General features: G+C 41.3%; 1 protein-coding gene across 7 annotated transcripts in view; it reads right to left on the reverse strand.

The window, feature by feature from the left end:
- Positions 1 to 15,397, reverse strand: part of adgrb2 (adhesion G protein-coupled receptor B2) — a 318,655-nt gene that overhangs the window by 98,025 nt on the left and 205,233 nt on the right. For all 7 annotated transcript variants that reach the window (XM_074613905.1, XM_074613901.1, XM_074613900.1 and 4 more), the window contains 8 exons: positions 13,698 to 13,862; positions 12,324 to 12,425; positions 10,043 to 10,149; positions 8,859 to 9,053; positions 8,292 to 8,360; positions 7,371 to 7,479; positions 6,546 to 6,692; positions 856 to 943 (listed from right to left, as the gene is read on the reverse strand). In XM_074613905.1, coding sequence (XP_074470006.1) covers positions 856 to 943; positions 6,546 to 6,692; positions 7,371 to 7,479; positions 8,292 to 8,360; positions 8,859 to 9,053; positions 10,043 to 10,149; positions 12,324 to 12,425; positions 13,698 to 13,862 — 982 coding nt within the window. The remainder of the gene's footprint in view (positions 1 to 855; positions 944 to 6,545; positions 6,693 to 7,370; positions 7,480 to 8,291; positions 8,361 to 8,858; positions 9,054 to 10,042; positions 10,150 to 12,323; positions 12,426 to 13,697; positions 13,863 to 15,397) is intronic.

Here is a 15,397-nt window from a genome sequence, read left to right on the forward strand (position 1 = left end):
TTTCTCTGATTTTGAACGACAAGAAAACAAAATATACTGGTGAGTTGCTTTCTTCTGCTGTTTGTCATACACACATGCATACATCTAAACATACTCAGAAACAGACACCCAGTGCCCCTGCCGTGCTTTTGATGGTTTTTGAGTGTGTTTGCAGAAATAAATACATAGAACAACCACACAGAAATACAAACCTAATGAGAAAGGGAGAAAGCTAGACGGCGCCTAAGTAAAAACGAAACACTGGACCTATTAGCATTCAGCAGAGCTACAGGGAGAAAAGGGTTTTAACAGATCCAGCTCATCCACAACCAAGAGCACTGACCTGAATAAAAGGGCCCAGGGCCAGCACAAACACCATATCACAGTGGCCTTTTGACAACCTCCTGATTCCTCCTATCTTCTATTTTTGTTAAGTTCTACACAAGTTTCAGGACCCATTAAGCCCGCACCCATTCAAAGCCCACTGTATACATCCAAAAATACATTGACAATGCACAAGAAAAGAAAAACATCTAGAGAAATGCACTTTTTTTTTTTTAGATCCAAGACATTTGTCTGATAACTAGGCAGACGCAAGGAGAGGAGAGAGGCTATAGAGACATTATGAGAGAGAAAAACGGATGTAGAACTGGTGGTTGGGATTAGATGGAGAGAAGAAGCGACAGAAGAAAGGTCAAATGAATAGAAAGGTAGTGAGAAGAGAAAAAAATAGAGACAAGGGAGATGAAAAGAGATGAGAAAGTATTGACAAAAAGACACGCAAAAAGGTAAACAAAGGGACAGGAGGAGAAGGTGAGAAATGAGAAGGTAGAAGGTGAGAAAAGCTTGAAAAATGATCACATGACAAGTACTCACTTTGGTGCTGGTAAGATGACGCCCAACGTCCTGTACAAGATGGCTCCGATGACATAGTACATTGGAGTCTCTGACTCCGCTTCTGTCTCTGAAACACAGGGAAAATGCGCGACCGATCAGCCCAAATAGATGCCATGGTTTGCCTAAAACATCTTCAAAATCAAATATAAATCCATCTCTCCATCAATTAATTTATTCTGTATATCCCCTTGTTATCTTGTGCAAGGACACGGGATGCTCAAGACATTTTTTTGGACAACCAGTACAGCTAAAGATGGCTATATATATAAAAAGAACACTTCATAAACAGGCAGATAAATGGGTCATTGCAGCAAATTAATATTAAAAATATCAACAAGAATATAGCAAATTTGGTTGTACGTTGATTTGAATTTAAAACACCAAAACTTTCTCATACAATATCAAACCTGCTTATCTGACATTTCAATTACAGGTGGGAGAGTGTTGGTGTTTGTGATTGATTTGAGATGACCTGCACTGAAACTGGGTAATTTGATACAAATAAACTAAATGCAAACACATCTATTAGTTTGTGAAACAAACGAGCATAGATTTCACCCGTCTCAACAACCTGCAATTTCAGCCTAATTCACATTTACTCTTGAGCTGTCGCTGACAGACGCTCTGTGGACTACATCAAAATAAGAAGTAGGTTAATTGCAGCGCTTTGATATGACAGCGACATGTTCCATACTAATTTATTATGCTTCGGAGTTGAAAACATTTCAATATCTAAGGCGCCATATCCTGGTTTCACACTTTGTGTGGGTGGAGACACGATTTCTGTCGATTTGTTTGCCTTTTAGCAGCTCACCTATTGCTCAGCAGAAGCATCATCTCTAAAAACCAAGTCCATTGCTCCAACATGCAATTAAATGGATTAAAGAGGACCTATTATGCCTATTTTTAGGTGCATACTTGTATTTTGGGTTTCTACCAGAACATGTTTACATGCTTTAATGTTCAAAAAATGCTTTACTTTTCTCATACCGGCTGTGCTCCAGCACCCCCTTACCCTCTGTCTGAAACGCTCTGTTTGAGCTCCTGCCCCGCCTCCAGCTCCACTCTAACTAGCTTTGTTTGAGGGCATGCCAAACTAGCCACAAGGCAGGTATTATGCAAATGTATTACTTGGTGACATCACCGCGTTATAGAAAAAAGGCGGGACTTCAATCAACGCTTTTCAGGCAGTGCAGGAGCAGTGTTTCTGTGGGGGGGGGAAGTAGCTCCACCCGCTGGACTTTGTAACTTTGCAGACCTTTAACATGCACAAAAAAATATATAACACACTAAAGGGAAGGGGAAAAAGCGCAAAAGCATAATAGGTCCTCTTTAAAGTTAAATTGTCCATTCCTTCTTTGGACAATGTCTTTCAAATGTTCTCTCTAATTTTCTCTTGTTTCAAATCCCCTTTCTTTCTTCTTCCTCAGTACTCGCCTCTCTCATCCTCTTCTGTTGTTTTTGCCATTCTCCAACTTCTCCACCCTTTTCAACAGCCCATTTTTTACATCCCCTCGCCATCCATCCACTCCCTTCAGTGTTCTTTCACCAAAAAGAGCAGGGGCTCCCAAGGAGACATAGTGTCCCTCTGTAAATGTCACTTTGTCTCAAGTGAGGGACGCGAAAGGAAGCAGAGAGGGAAAGTTAAAGGGGAAGAGTTCACGTTGAGAGACGCCACTCCCTCCTTTGCCCTTTCAGGCTGAGAGGAGTGACGGAGGAGAATCGGCACAGAGAAGCCGGAGAGGAAGAGACAGAGGGGGCTGATGGTATCAGACATACTGGGTGACTCATCCAAAATCTGTCTGCATGCTGAAGAGGTAATAATCAGGAAGAGAGATAGCTATGCAAGACAGACGAGGAGCGAACGAGGGAGAGAGAAAAAGATCTCGGCAGTGGGAGAAAAAAGCAACTGTGAGACTGTGAGGAGGCAAAAAAACAGATCAAAGTCAGCATGAGAAAGCCTGCGAGTGTGATGGATCCTAATTGGACAGTGTCTGCAAAGGCATGCAAATGAGAAAGTCGGTGTATTGTGGGTAAATGCTAAATCACTGTGTGATGGGGTGGCACTCCCACGCAAGAGGATGATTAATACCACAAAAGCACTCAATCACAAAACTCTAATTTCCCATGAACAGACTTTTCGTCACTCTGCGCCCGCTGAACATCTAAATGATTGGTGGTCAGCTGTAATCCGGCAAAATGGCAAACCACCAGTCACCAGCTGTGAACTTTAATATGCCATTTGTCAGGAAAAGAAATGCGGGGAGTTGATGCAGAGCTATAATTTATGGTTTTAATCACAGATCGAATGCTGCATCCAAACCGTTCCGTGTGAGTTACTCTTTTCATTCTCTTTCTTTGTTTTCTTTTTGGACAAATTCTGTATACGGCACAGAAAATTTCAAGCAATTGAAAGTACTGTGGAGAAGCATTACTTTCACCCAGTTGAACAGACTGACAGGGTAATGTGCTCAAGCTGAGAAAAATTAACTATACAGTGCTACCTTTAAGGGTCAGTGATTTCATTATTTGCACTAAAATGTCTTACAGAACTCATCACTCCACACTGAATGTCTTTTAATTTGACTTTAACTCATTCTTAACTGGTCAAGCTGTCGATTCTTACAGTACAGAAATAAGAAATACGCATATTTGGGGGTTTTTTCGTCAAAAGGTAAGAGAAGATCAATAGCACTGGCATGTCTGAGTGCAACGTGTGGAGCTGTAGCCAGGAGGTCATTATCTTGTCATAACTCCCAGACCAGACAATGTCGTGATAGCGACCTGTCAATCACAATGTAGCCCCGCCCTAAAGCATACCCTGCTTTATCGTCTATCATGCTGTATTGAAGAAGACTTGAAACTAGCGATTGAGACCATAAAGTCATGTTTACAATGTTTACTGAGGTAATAAATCAAGTGAGAAGTAGGGTCATTTTCTCATAGACTTCTATACAATCAGACTCCTCTTTGCAACCAGAGGAGTCGCCCCCTGCTGGCTGTTAGAAGGAATGCAAGTTTAAGGCACTTCCACATTGGCTTCACTTTTCAGACCCACTGTTAGCTAGATAGGAAGCAAGGGGTAAATGGCTGTCTCTGTCCAAAGTTCAAAAACTTACCAACATCTCCATAGCTACTGTACTGAAATAACACACTGTGGTTGTGGTTTTATGACGACTTACATGTTAGAAGTATTTCTTGGATAAATAAAGCTGGGTGCAGTGACTTCCTGGAGTCTTGTCCTAACATTGAAGTTGCCAAATTGTCATTCCAAGAGTTCTGTTGGTGTATGGATTAAACAAATGAGCAACGTGTTAATTAGTAATTAGTCAGATGTACTGGTGGGTGTATCTTCATACTTTGGAGAGAGCCAGTGTCACAATTTGGCTTGCTGCCCTCGCCTCCAGCTTTTAAGCTGAGCTAGGCTATTCACCCCCCTGCTTGCAGTTCTGTACTTAATGCAGAAAAGAGAATGGCTTCAATCTTCTCATCTCACTCCGGTCAAAAGAAACAAACTGGCCTATTTCCTAAAATGTCAAACTATTCAGCACCGATTGTCAAATTCCTAGCTCACTGCTGATAATTTTGAACACAGTCGCAGTTAAAACTGCATCTAAGGAAGTCAGTCTTTTTAACACCATTATTAGAGAGCAGAAGCTCCCGTGGTTTTGCATTGTTGCTCGAGTAATACTTCAAAGTTAACGGAGCATAACCGCATGCATGTACCAGCATGGCTTATTTGAAATATGAAGTCATTGCTGGCTTGTATGTTTTGGATGTATGCGTGGTGCATGGCTGCACGATGGAGCGAGCGGCTGCATGTGTGTGTGTGTGCGAGAAAGAGAGAGACAGCTGAGGGAGAGAGGGAGTTTGTCACATCGAAAATCAGTGAAGAACAGTCCCGAGCCTCTGCCCAGTGAAGCGACTCATGAACCTATCAGTTGGCTGCGGTGTATGTGCAACTGTGTGCGCACGTGCACACACACAAGGTGCCAATGGGGGCCTTTATGAACGTAGTTAAGCTGTCCATCTGAGATAGGCTTTCATTACAGGGTAAATGAACCAATCAAACTGATAGTAATCAGCTGAAGACCTCAACTCATGGACTGCCAGTGGGAAGAGGGAGAGTTCCCGCAGGGGCAAAGGGTACTAATAATATACTAACTCATAAGACGACGTGCAGTTTGAATGAAACAATTTACCAAATAGCATATGCTAAAGTGGCAATGGCATGTGCTGAATATCATGTGAGAAAACGGCTGAGTAAATGCGATGCAGCCGGTCACTTTCATCGCGCTACAGGCACTGCGAGAGACAAAACACTCACCGCTGCAATCTATGAGGATAATGAACAAAAAAAAATGGAGGGAAAAGGCATAAAATCAGCAACAGAAGGCAGGATAAATGGAGAATAAGAAAAAAGACAACATTGCAAAGCAGCAGCATTAAACAAGGTCTAGCTTTTGTACACCCGTTAGTCTCCAGCTGCAGCCTAACATTCATCCTTTGAGATATCTGAAATTTGCTGTTCCATAAAATCCGGAAAAACAACTCAAACAAAACAACTCATAAACCGGTTCTGCCTAATAAAAGCGAGATGGATAGTTAGAAGGAAGAAGAGCACAACATATTACATTTTGCATAATAAAGAGACAGAGAGAGTGGAGGTGAGGTGCCCTGAGGTTAGTATACAGGATGTCTTGAACGCCAATCAAAGAGAGTCTGTGTCATCAGAGCGAGTCGGAGGTCACAGACGGCTCTGCTCTCTCGGCCTGCAGCCTCTCTGAACTTTAATATGGGCACGGGGAGGGGTGCCAGACAGGAAGTCTGCCAGTGTAATTTCCAGCGGGATGTGACCTTTGCCTTTGTCGGTAGTGGATCGCATCTGCCACAGTAATTCTCTTATCTAATGTAAACCACTTTCTTCCCGCTCTTTTTAAGTCCCTTTGTCTCCCACTGAACAACTTCAGCTCTTATGCTTCCTGGAGTCTTCTTTCTCTTTATACTCTCTGGTGTTACGTTTGGACAATTGCTTTGCTAGTTTCTTGGCTTTACTTGAAACCACATGGAGAGAAAAATTCACGGCAGTTAAGCCTAACAGCAGTTAGCTTTCTTGTGGCGCTAAAAGCGAAGAGACGTCTTTCAAAACTGTACAAGGACTTGATGCTCTCAAGGGGATGCGACACACTTCCTCACAGATGAAAGGACCTGCATCTTTCTTGAGAAGCCCTCCAGGGCCTCTTTACAGTCCAAATGCTTCTTAGCATTACCCTTCGACGTCCTTGAAAAGCCTTCTGTCTGCTTCCATGAGATACATCTCTTGAGTGTGTGAATTCACACTGGGATGGCTTCTTGGTCCGACCTTGGCTGGAGAGAGGGTTGAGTGGGGTGATAACAGGTCCTCACATGTTTGAGATTCCAGACTGACAGCGAGGATGACAACTTCTAAGATCCCAAATCACTGTTATGAGCTTAGTGCTCAAAACCTGAGCCCTGTGCCTTGATTCTTCAGTCCAAATTATTGTTTCTAGAAAAAACCCTTGTAACAAACGCAATCGATCTTGTGTTTTATGTACAGCACATGGGATGAGATTGGCACAGATTGGTACCAAAAAGCCCAAAGTTTGGACAAACCCCTGGACAGTGGATATCCATCTTGTTTCTCCTACCTTCAGCTGGGGCGGTGAAGACCTCTTTAGGGATGTAGAGCTTGTCCTCCGCTGTTCTGGCCCAGTCTTTCATCCCTCTCCGACCCTTCATGGGGAAGTTGATATCGCTGGAAACGGCTGACACCGGCTCTCGCTGGACGGTTATCACTGGACAAACAAGAGATACCACATTCTCTCACTGCAGTGCAAAATTGGGGCTTGAACAAAGAACACTGGTCAAAGATGAGGTGAATGAAAAACAATGAAAGAAACAGTGCAAAACAAAATCTTAAATCTCATGAGAGTCATGTTTAGTGTTGAAATTCAAAATGAGGCAAGACATCTTAAAGAACAAGGTTTTGTTTTTGGAAGTGACACTATATTCACAGGTGGAAAGTACATTTACTCAGGTACTGTACTTAAAGTGGCAGTAGGTAGTATATTTTTGGCATCATTGGGCAAAAAATTCCATAATAACCTTTCAGCATATTGTAATTCAAGTGTTCTGAGAGATAACTAGCCTTCTGCACCTCCTCATGGCTCTGTTTTCAGGCTTTAAAAATCTACTTTGACCAATCACAGGTCATTTCAGAGAGAGAGAGCATTCCTATTGGCTGTGCTCTGATTAATGGATAATTTGTAAGTGGTTTTGATTTGACAAATAAAGATCTTGGTTGAGCGTGACTGAGGATAAATAATGGTAAAAATTCACACCCACATTCTAATCTTAATCCTATAAAATATCAAAATAAGTGAACGTCTTTAAACATTGATATTGTTGTGAAATAATCTTTTATCAGACTCTGCGATGCCTCGTCACGTGGCAGCGTTGTGTGTGACGCTTACTGAGGTTGTTGGTAACCACCAGGAAACTCTGGAAAGGCTTCTGGGCTTCTCCGATGAGGTGAATGAAATCTTCTAATATCCTCATCAGCCAAGCGGCACCGGGAGTGACCTGTGGACGGAGGGACGAAAAAAAGATAGGCGAGCATCACTCACTGTGTCATCGTAATTATAATCCATCACAAACTTTCCATGAGACGTGTCCCACCCATTGAAACATTTTTATTCATTAGCCCGCTGAGTGTGTTCCAGGGCGGTAAATTGTAACCAAGTGGGACATAATATCACATTTGGTTGCTTGTTTATTGTGTCCAGATGGCAAGTAAACACACCTCGACTCAAGGGCATCAAGCTGGGTCACACACAAAAATGCACAAATGTGCACACATACACACCTGGCATAATTCATGGGCAGCCATTGTGTTTAGCAAACAGGTGTGTTTTTATGACTCTAATGAAAGTTAATGTGGGATGTGGTCACACCCATCTTTACACACAATTTCAAGCATATAAAAAGAACTTAACCACACACATATACACACATTTAGGAAACAGTCGTAGGTGATCACTGATTATGGTAAAAAAAAAGTTGTAGAGGCATCGTAGACTGCATATTAGAAGTGGACGTAGTCATCGTGACGTCACCCATTGGTTTGTGGATTGACGTTTTGAAGCCTCGAGTTCGGCATTTTGTCCGTCACCGTCTTGCGATTGAGACCATAAACTCATGTTTACAATGTTTACTGAGGTAATAAATCAAGTGAGAAGTAGGATCATTTTCTCATAGACTTCTATACAATCAGACTTCTTTTTGCAACCAGAGGAGTCGCCCCCTGCTGGCCATTAGAAAGAATGCAAGTTTAAGGCACTTCAGCATTGGCTTCACTCACAGTAACACGCATACACACACATAGAAGGCCTTACCTGGTGGGCGTCCTCCCATCTCTCCAGATTGTCCATGTCCAACATGAGGCTGATTACCTGGAAGAATTTCTAGACACAAGATGAAGATGTTGTTAAAACAGCAGGACCATTACATTTTAGGTATCTCATTTGTATGTGTTTTTGAATGTGAAACGAAAGTGTTCGCCATTGTCCCCTGTTGTGTGGATAACCTGCACCCACCAGCCACTGGTTCTGCAGCGTTTTTTTCTTTATCAAGTCTAGTACAGTAGGCGTCTCTACATAGGCATATTGTAAAATATATAATATTAATGTCTGTCAAATGACTGACTGAGGCAGCAGCATTTTGCTCCGTTACAGGCAGTAAAAAGAGAAATACACTGCAAAAAATCTGGTTTGAGGCCACAGAAAACTGTGTAGCTGGAGCTCATTGTTATGCACATGGCGTGCAGTAGAAAGTGGAGCTTCAACATTGAATACATTTGGAGGTGCTGCAAGTGTACCTGTGTGTGTGAGAGTGTGTGTCTTTGACCTCGTGTTTAGCATGGTTTGTGACTTGATGGAGCTTCACAAGAAGGCTCCGCTTACCTGCACGTCGTCGGGATGTGGGATGTAGGTTGCTCTTTTGAAGGTGTCCGTCACATTTCGCAGGATCTCCGTGGAAAAGAGAAGGTCGCCACTGTAGTAGCTCCTCCTCTGCAAGAGCTCCAGGAGACTCCTTACGATCTGAGACATGCCCTCCCCGGCCAGGGTCCTCTGACCCTTCGCGAGATGCTCTCGTAACTACAATGTGCAGAGAGAGAGAGAGAGACAGAGATTATGAGAAAAGCTGACGGCTTCACCTCTGCTTGTAACAAGTCAAGATGATTATATGCATGCCCGTTGGCACTTACTGTATGTGGTACACGTGTTCTTATTCAAAAAATATGTAGCTGGTAAAAATGTCAGAAACAGAAAAGACCGAACAAACCAAAAGATCATGTTTGTTTTTTTTCTCCTAAGAAATCACAGGAATGTTTGGGATGTGAGCCGAGGAGGATGTTTCAAGACAGGAGTATATACAGTTGGATTTTTGTGCTTGTGCTTAAAATAGGTGAGCAAAAAAGGAGACCTAGCAGCACTCTCAGGCAGAAATTGGATCTCATCACTTCAGAGACAGAGATACAGAAAGCAAGAATGTGTATGAATGTGAAATGCAGCGCAAGAGAGAGAGAGAGAGACAGAGAGAGCCTGCGAGAACAGAAGATAACAGCAATCACAGAAAATTAATTATTGACTCCTGGTGTTAATGAAAGGTTGGAACAGAAGCTAACAGTGCAATCAGCTCCGTCACGCACAATCCCTGACCCCCATCTCCTTCCGCCATCATCGAGGAGATGAGAGAGGTTGAAGTTCACGGAGCAGGAAAACAGTCTGGCTGATGAACACATTCATTAGCTATGTTCATTAATTGATAAAGTGTGTGCGCAAAGCTCTGGAAAAAAGCTAATTAGAGATACCGGCAAGCCCCGAGTTAAGACACTCTTGCTATTTTGAGTAAACTTTTTAAAACAGAAAGTTGAACAGAGGTACATGACGGGTGAAAAAGAAGCAATTGAGGCAGAAAATAAAAATAGACCTTCTCACTCATAAATCCACTAATGAGACAGACAAGTTTGATGAAGGTGATACTGCAACAAACTGGCTCAAATGAGGTAATCTGGAAGACTATACACATCTTTTCACACTATTATTCTTGCTCTTGAGTACATATTTGTTAAAAGGGAACTTACGGATAAATGTAAATATCTATATTCAAGTGAGACGCATCTGGCGAAGCTCGGAGGACCCCAGAAAGCAACTCCATTATTGTCCAGCATGCAACGACGACTAGCAGATCCTAGAAAAAGAGAAAAACAGAGAAATACTTTATATACATGGAATTCATGAAGTTTAGAAAAGGAAACCAGAACACATTATCTATTACAGTTAGTATGGTGTCCAGTGGTGATTGACCGTGAATAGGAAAGCCTTCCATTCAATGAACCTGCTGCTGTGCATAAGTACAATATGCACGATGCAGAAATGGAGAAAGATTTTCATACTTAATATAAAACTTTATAGTACCACCAGAAATAAATATCTTGCTTGAATTCTAAATAAAGAGAGGTATTCCCATTTGCCACAGCATTAAGGTCAGGGTTAATACACAGACAGTCTGCTTGAATTTTAATAAATGGAAGCCCCAGCATATTTACACTATTGCCACTTATGAAACAATAAAGACAAAGGTCACTTTTGTGAATTTCTCGTGGAGTAAAATGTTATTTAGGCTAGTTGCAACTACCGAATGTTTCATTTGTGGCAGTGTTACTGTGTTATAATATTTACCTCGCCAAATAAATATGCACTTACTGAACTGTGGCTTTGCCTTTTTAGTTATAGAGTGACAGAAATAAACGTAAAGTTTCACGGTTTAATTAAGTGTATTCGTTAGTACATTGATTTACCTTAAATGCAACGTTCTTGAAGCTAAAATGTTTCACTGGCAGGCTTTCCTGATTCACGCAGGCATGTTTTGATGTCGGAGCCAACGCCATAGTTTGAATGATGTAGAAAACACGTTTATATTACAGGCATGCTGAACCACATCTGCTCTTGGCTTAAATTCTGAAGAAGAAGAAAGTGTCTGAAAGAAATCAAGGGTTGTTCTTGTTTCTGCTTTTTGGAAAGTTAAAAGGGAAGGTCTGGCAGCCAGCTGCTTGAGGAGCTCCTCAGTTTAGATTAACATTACCGGGATAAGTAATAACAAATAAGGTTGGACTTCAAGCAGGACATGTCTGCTGTGCTAATTAAGGGTAGATGCTGGATAATGCATGAGTTGGAAATGTTATAATGACTGCATCTGTGTACCAAAGCTCAAAATAGTAGTAATACTATTTGGGGGACAACGATTTTTCATGAGTCTTACACATGACTTTCAGCATTTAAACCAATCTGAGTACCTATTTAGTCCAGACATAGGAGCACATCTCAGTTTGAAACACAGACAGAAGAGTAATTTTGGATATCCTGATTATAATTACCTACCTATTTTACAACGTTTTCTTTGGTAGTAATGATGTGATTGCTGTGCTGTTGTTGCTGTGATTTCCCACTTGACAGTCAAACATTAGACGCATTACATTAAGGCTTTTTATTTTCTTGGAGTTTTTGTTGATTAAGTATGAGTTTATAGGTTCTGTTCTTCATGCTTACTAGTAGTTGCCACTGGGTGCTAACATGCATTCACAGGGCTAACAAACATTTGTTGCTCCTGTTGGACCTTCTTTGACTGTTGGTCATTTTCTAATTTGTCTTCCAGTTGATTTTCTGTTGATTAAGTATGAGTTTCTCTGGGTGCTTTCTTTCTCTAACTACCAGGTGTTCACATTTATTCATGGGACTAATAAACTTCTGTTTCGCCTGTTGGACGTTTTCTATTTTTTCTTCCTCTGGGTTTTTTTATCGATTAAGTAGCCTAGGCTACGAGTTCCTGTAGGTTATTTTTCTCTCACTGCAGCTGTTGCTTATGCTAAGTACTGGGTGCTAACATACATTTGTGGGGCTAACAAGTTTCTGCTGCATTATGACATTTCTTTGTCCTGTTGGACACATTTTCTTCCCATGGATTTTCTGTTAATTAGGCCTAAAGGCCTTCACAAACACCGGTGGGGAGAAATAAACGACAAGAAAATGCAAAATACTCGTCTGCGAATATTATACCTGTATGTCAAGGGGTTTTATTGTGAAAGTTAAGAACAGAAGGAGCTGCCTTTGTCAGGGTTGATTGTTTGATGCCTTTATTCGTGGTGCAAAAGCTCAGAAAAATCAACCTCGTTATGAAAAAATAGTACTACCCTTTTTCGCAGCGTAATATTCACCTTGAAGTACTCATGACAAACAAGAGTTTGAAAAAATACATTGATGTGTGAATTAAACGCACGAAAAAAAACTATATAAATTCACACAAGCTGTGATTGAAATATGGTAACAGCTAACAGATTTTTGGCTAAAGCATATCATGCGACTGACCAGTGGCGTTAGTTGGACACTTGCTGTAGACAGTTTCTCCAGCTGAAGCTCTCTTCCATGTCATAGCGAGAAGGTGCTCTTCTTTACATATCTCATGAGGAGCTGTAGGGGGTAGAAATACATAGAAATAGTGAAATGAAGCACAGTCTATCTGGCACACGGAGAAAAAAAAAGAAGAAAAATCACCATGCACACACTCCCACAGACACATACATAGCAGCGAAAAAAAGGGGGGAGACAGAGAAGCACAAAAAACAAGATTCAAATCAATGTTCTCCTGCAGCAGCTCCCAATCTTATTCCCTTGTACATTGCTCAGTGCTCTCTGTCAGTGTCACTGCCTCAGTACAGTATCTCATTCCCTCTTCATCTTACCCCCTCTCTTTATTCATCTGTTTTCCACCCCTCCCTCTCTTTCATAACCCTGATGAAAAAAAAACGGGGGGAGAGCGCTCTGAAGATATTCCGAGGGGGCAGACGAGCGTTGGCAGAGGCGATGCAGAGAGATGAAGAGGGACGGAGAGCGAAGAGAGAGAAAAAGAGAGGCGGCTGAAAGGGAGAAAATATGATATGATGTTCCCCTGAAATGCCAACAGACAAGATCCCCCGTCTTGTGTAAAAAAGAGGCTTGGGAGCTACTCAAAACAAAGGGGTCACGGTGGAAGCTGCACTCAGAAGTTTATCATTCGGAGCCTGTCGGAGCTCGACGCGACCAAGCACGTACACATGTGGCATTGAGGCTTGCACGCGACATACACTTGAATATTCACACACACAACTTCCGTGAAGAGGCACGCTTATTAAAAGCACACTGTTTCCTGCCGCGGCTGACACTGACATTGAACGTCTCGCCCTCTGCCAGGAAGGGAAACACAGAAAGATCGAAAGCGAGCGCGAGCAAAAAAAGCGAGTGACATTAGTGCGATAAAAACAATGTTAAAGACGAGAGATATAAGGAGAAAATGGAGTATCTCTCAGGTAAACAGAGAGGATAAAAGGGAAGGCGCAGACATGCAGAATCAATAAAGAGTGTAAAGATGGATGGGTATGTGAATAGACAGGAAGACAGACAAGAGACAGATAAAGATGAGAGGAGCGCAGTTCTAAAAATTGTGATAGAAGCCTTTGGCTGTGGTGCGAACCACTGGGAATCACTTCCATTCTGCCTGACAAATACTGTGCAGATTGGGCACACACAGATGCACACTCTTTTGTCTCTAACAGGGACCCACTAGGAGAAGCATGCAGAAAGATGCAGCCACAAATGACTAATTCAAAATGTGTTTATACAGTTTTTTCAAGCATATACAATATATATATAATGGGGTTCTCCCTCATTTTCTCAGCTCACACACACATCCACTGAGTCACTGACCAGGGCACTTCTTCTCATTACAGGAGCGGACCTCCTCTCCCGAGCCATCGCAGGGGTAGCCCTGTACTCCGGTGCCCTCGCACATCCTGATGCGACGCTGCCAACCGGAGTCGCATGTTTTGCTGCAGATATTCCAGTGGCTCCAATTGCCCCAGTTACCTCCACCTAGAACAGGAGCAGAGCACCGCCGGTGAAGATCGTGGAGTAAAGGAAGAGGAAGTGTGATAGAGGAGAACGAGAACAGAATGTGAGGTACAAAATAAATAGGAGTTGTGTTGATGAATAGCAGGGTTATAAACTAAAAACGAAAATGAAAAAGTTAACTGAATCTTAAAAAAAAAACTATTTGCTTTAAGAAAAAAACTAAAACTATACTAAATCTATATTTCCTGGTTGAAAACTAATAAAATAAATGAATTAATTAATTTTTTTTTTTTTTTAATATATATATATATCACTACCAAAAAAAAAGGAGACTGCATGAATTTCCTTCAACTTTCGTGACATTGAACCACAGAAATTGATCAGATTCCAGGAGATGGCGCTGTGTCCTAATCGCTTCACATCGGACACTAAAGTACCGCAAAGATTAAACATTAAACATAATGTCCATTTCTACACAGTTCTCCAACCATGTATTTTGTATGTACATGTAGCTTTTAGACTTTATAGCTGGCCCTAACAAAAAAAAAACTAAAACTAAATATATAAACTCGGGCTGTCAGAGTTAACGTGATAATAACGCATTAACACAACTTGTGATTTTTAGGTCTTAGCGGGCTCAGTTTTGTTAGCTAGAGTGAAGATACTGGTATCATATGAAACTAGATAAAACCTAATGAATTCATTGGTACCAACCATGTCATACTAGCTTGTCGCAGAGGAGGTTAACTAATGCTCCAAACTTACGCAAAAGTTTGGTGGGGAAAAACTGGCATGGCAATTTTCAAAGAGGTCCCTTGACCTCTGACCTCAACATATGTGAATGAAAATGGGTTCTATGGGTACCCACGAGTCTCCCCTTTACAGACAGGCCCATTTTATGATAATCACATTCAGTTTGGGGTAAGTCATAGTCAAGTCAGCACACTGACACACTGACAGCTGCTGTTGCCTGTTGGGCTGCAGTTTGCCATGTTATAATTTCAGCATATTTTCAATGCTAAATGCAGTACCTGTGAGGGTTTCTGGACCATATTTGTCATTGTTTTGTCTTGCTAATTGATTCCCAATAATTGATATATATATATTTGAATAAAGCAAACATATTTGCCCACTCCTATGTTGATAATAGTATTAAATACTTGACAAATGTCTTTAAGGTACATTTTGAAGAGATACAAAATTAATTTGCTATTAATCGCGATTAAATATTTTAATTGATTGACAGCCCGAATATATAATCTAAAACTAAACCTCTCTGAAAAACTGAATCTGAAACCAGCAAACACTATGAAAACTAACTAAAACTAAACTATCTACTACTACTACTAAACTAAATCAAAAAGTCAGAACTAAAAAAAAAATAAAACTAACTGGAAATTCAAAAACTATTAAAACCTTAATGAATAGCAATGGACAGCAATTTCTAACCCTTTTACATTTTTTAGAGTTGTACCTAAATTAAGTCAATGGGAGCCCCTTCTGGGCCCCAGGTTCATTAAAACACACTAGTATTTTGGTCCTTCGAGATCCCCGGT

The sequence above is a fragment of the Sebastes fasciatus genome, chromosome 17 (genome assembly GCF_043250625.1).
Source record: "Sebastes fasciatus isolate fSebFas1 chromosome 17, fSebFas1.pri, whole genome shotgun sequence".
NCBI lineage: Eukaryota > Metazoa > Chordata > Actinopteri > Perciformes > Sebastidae > Sebastes > Sebastes fasciatus.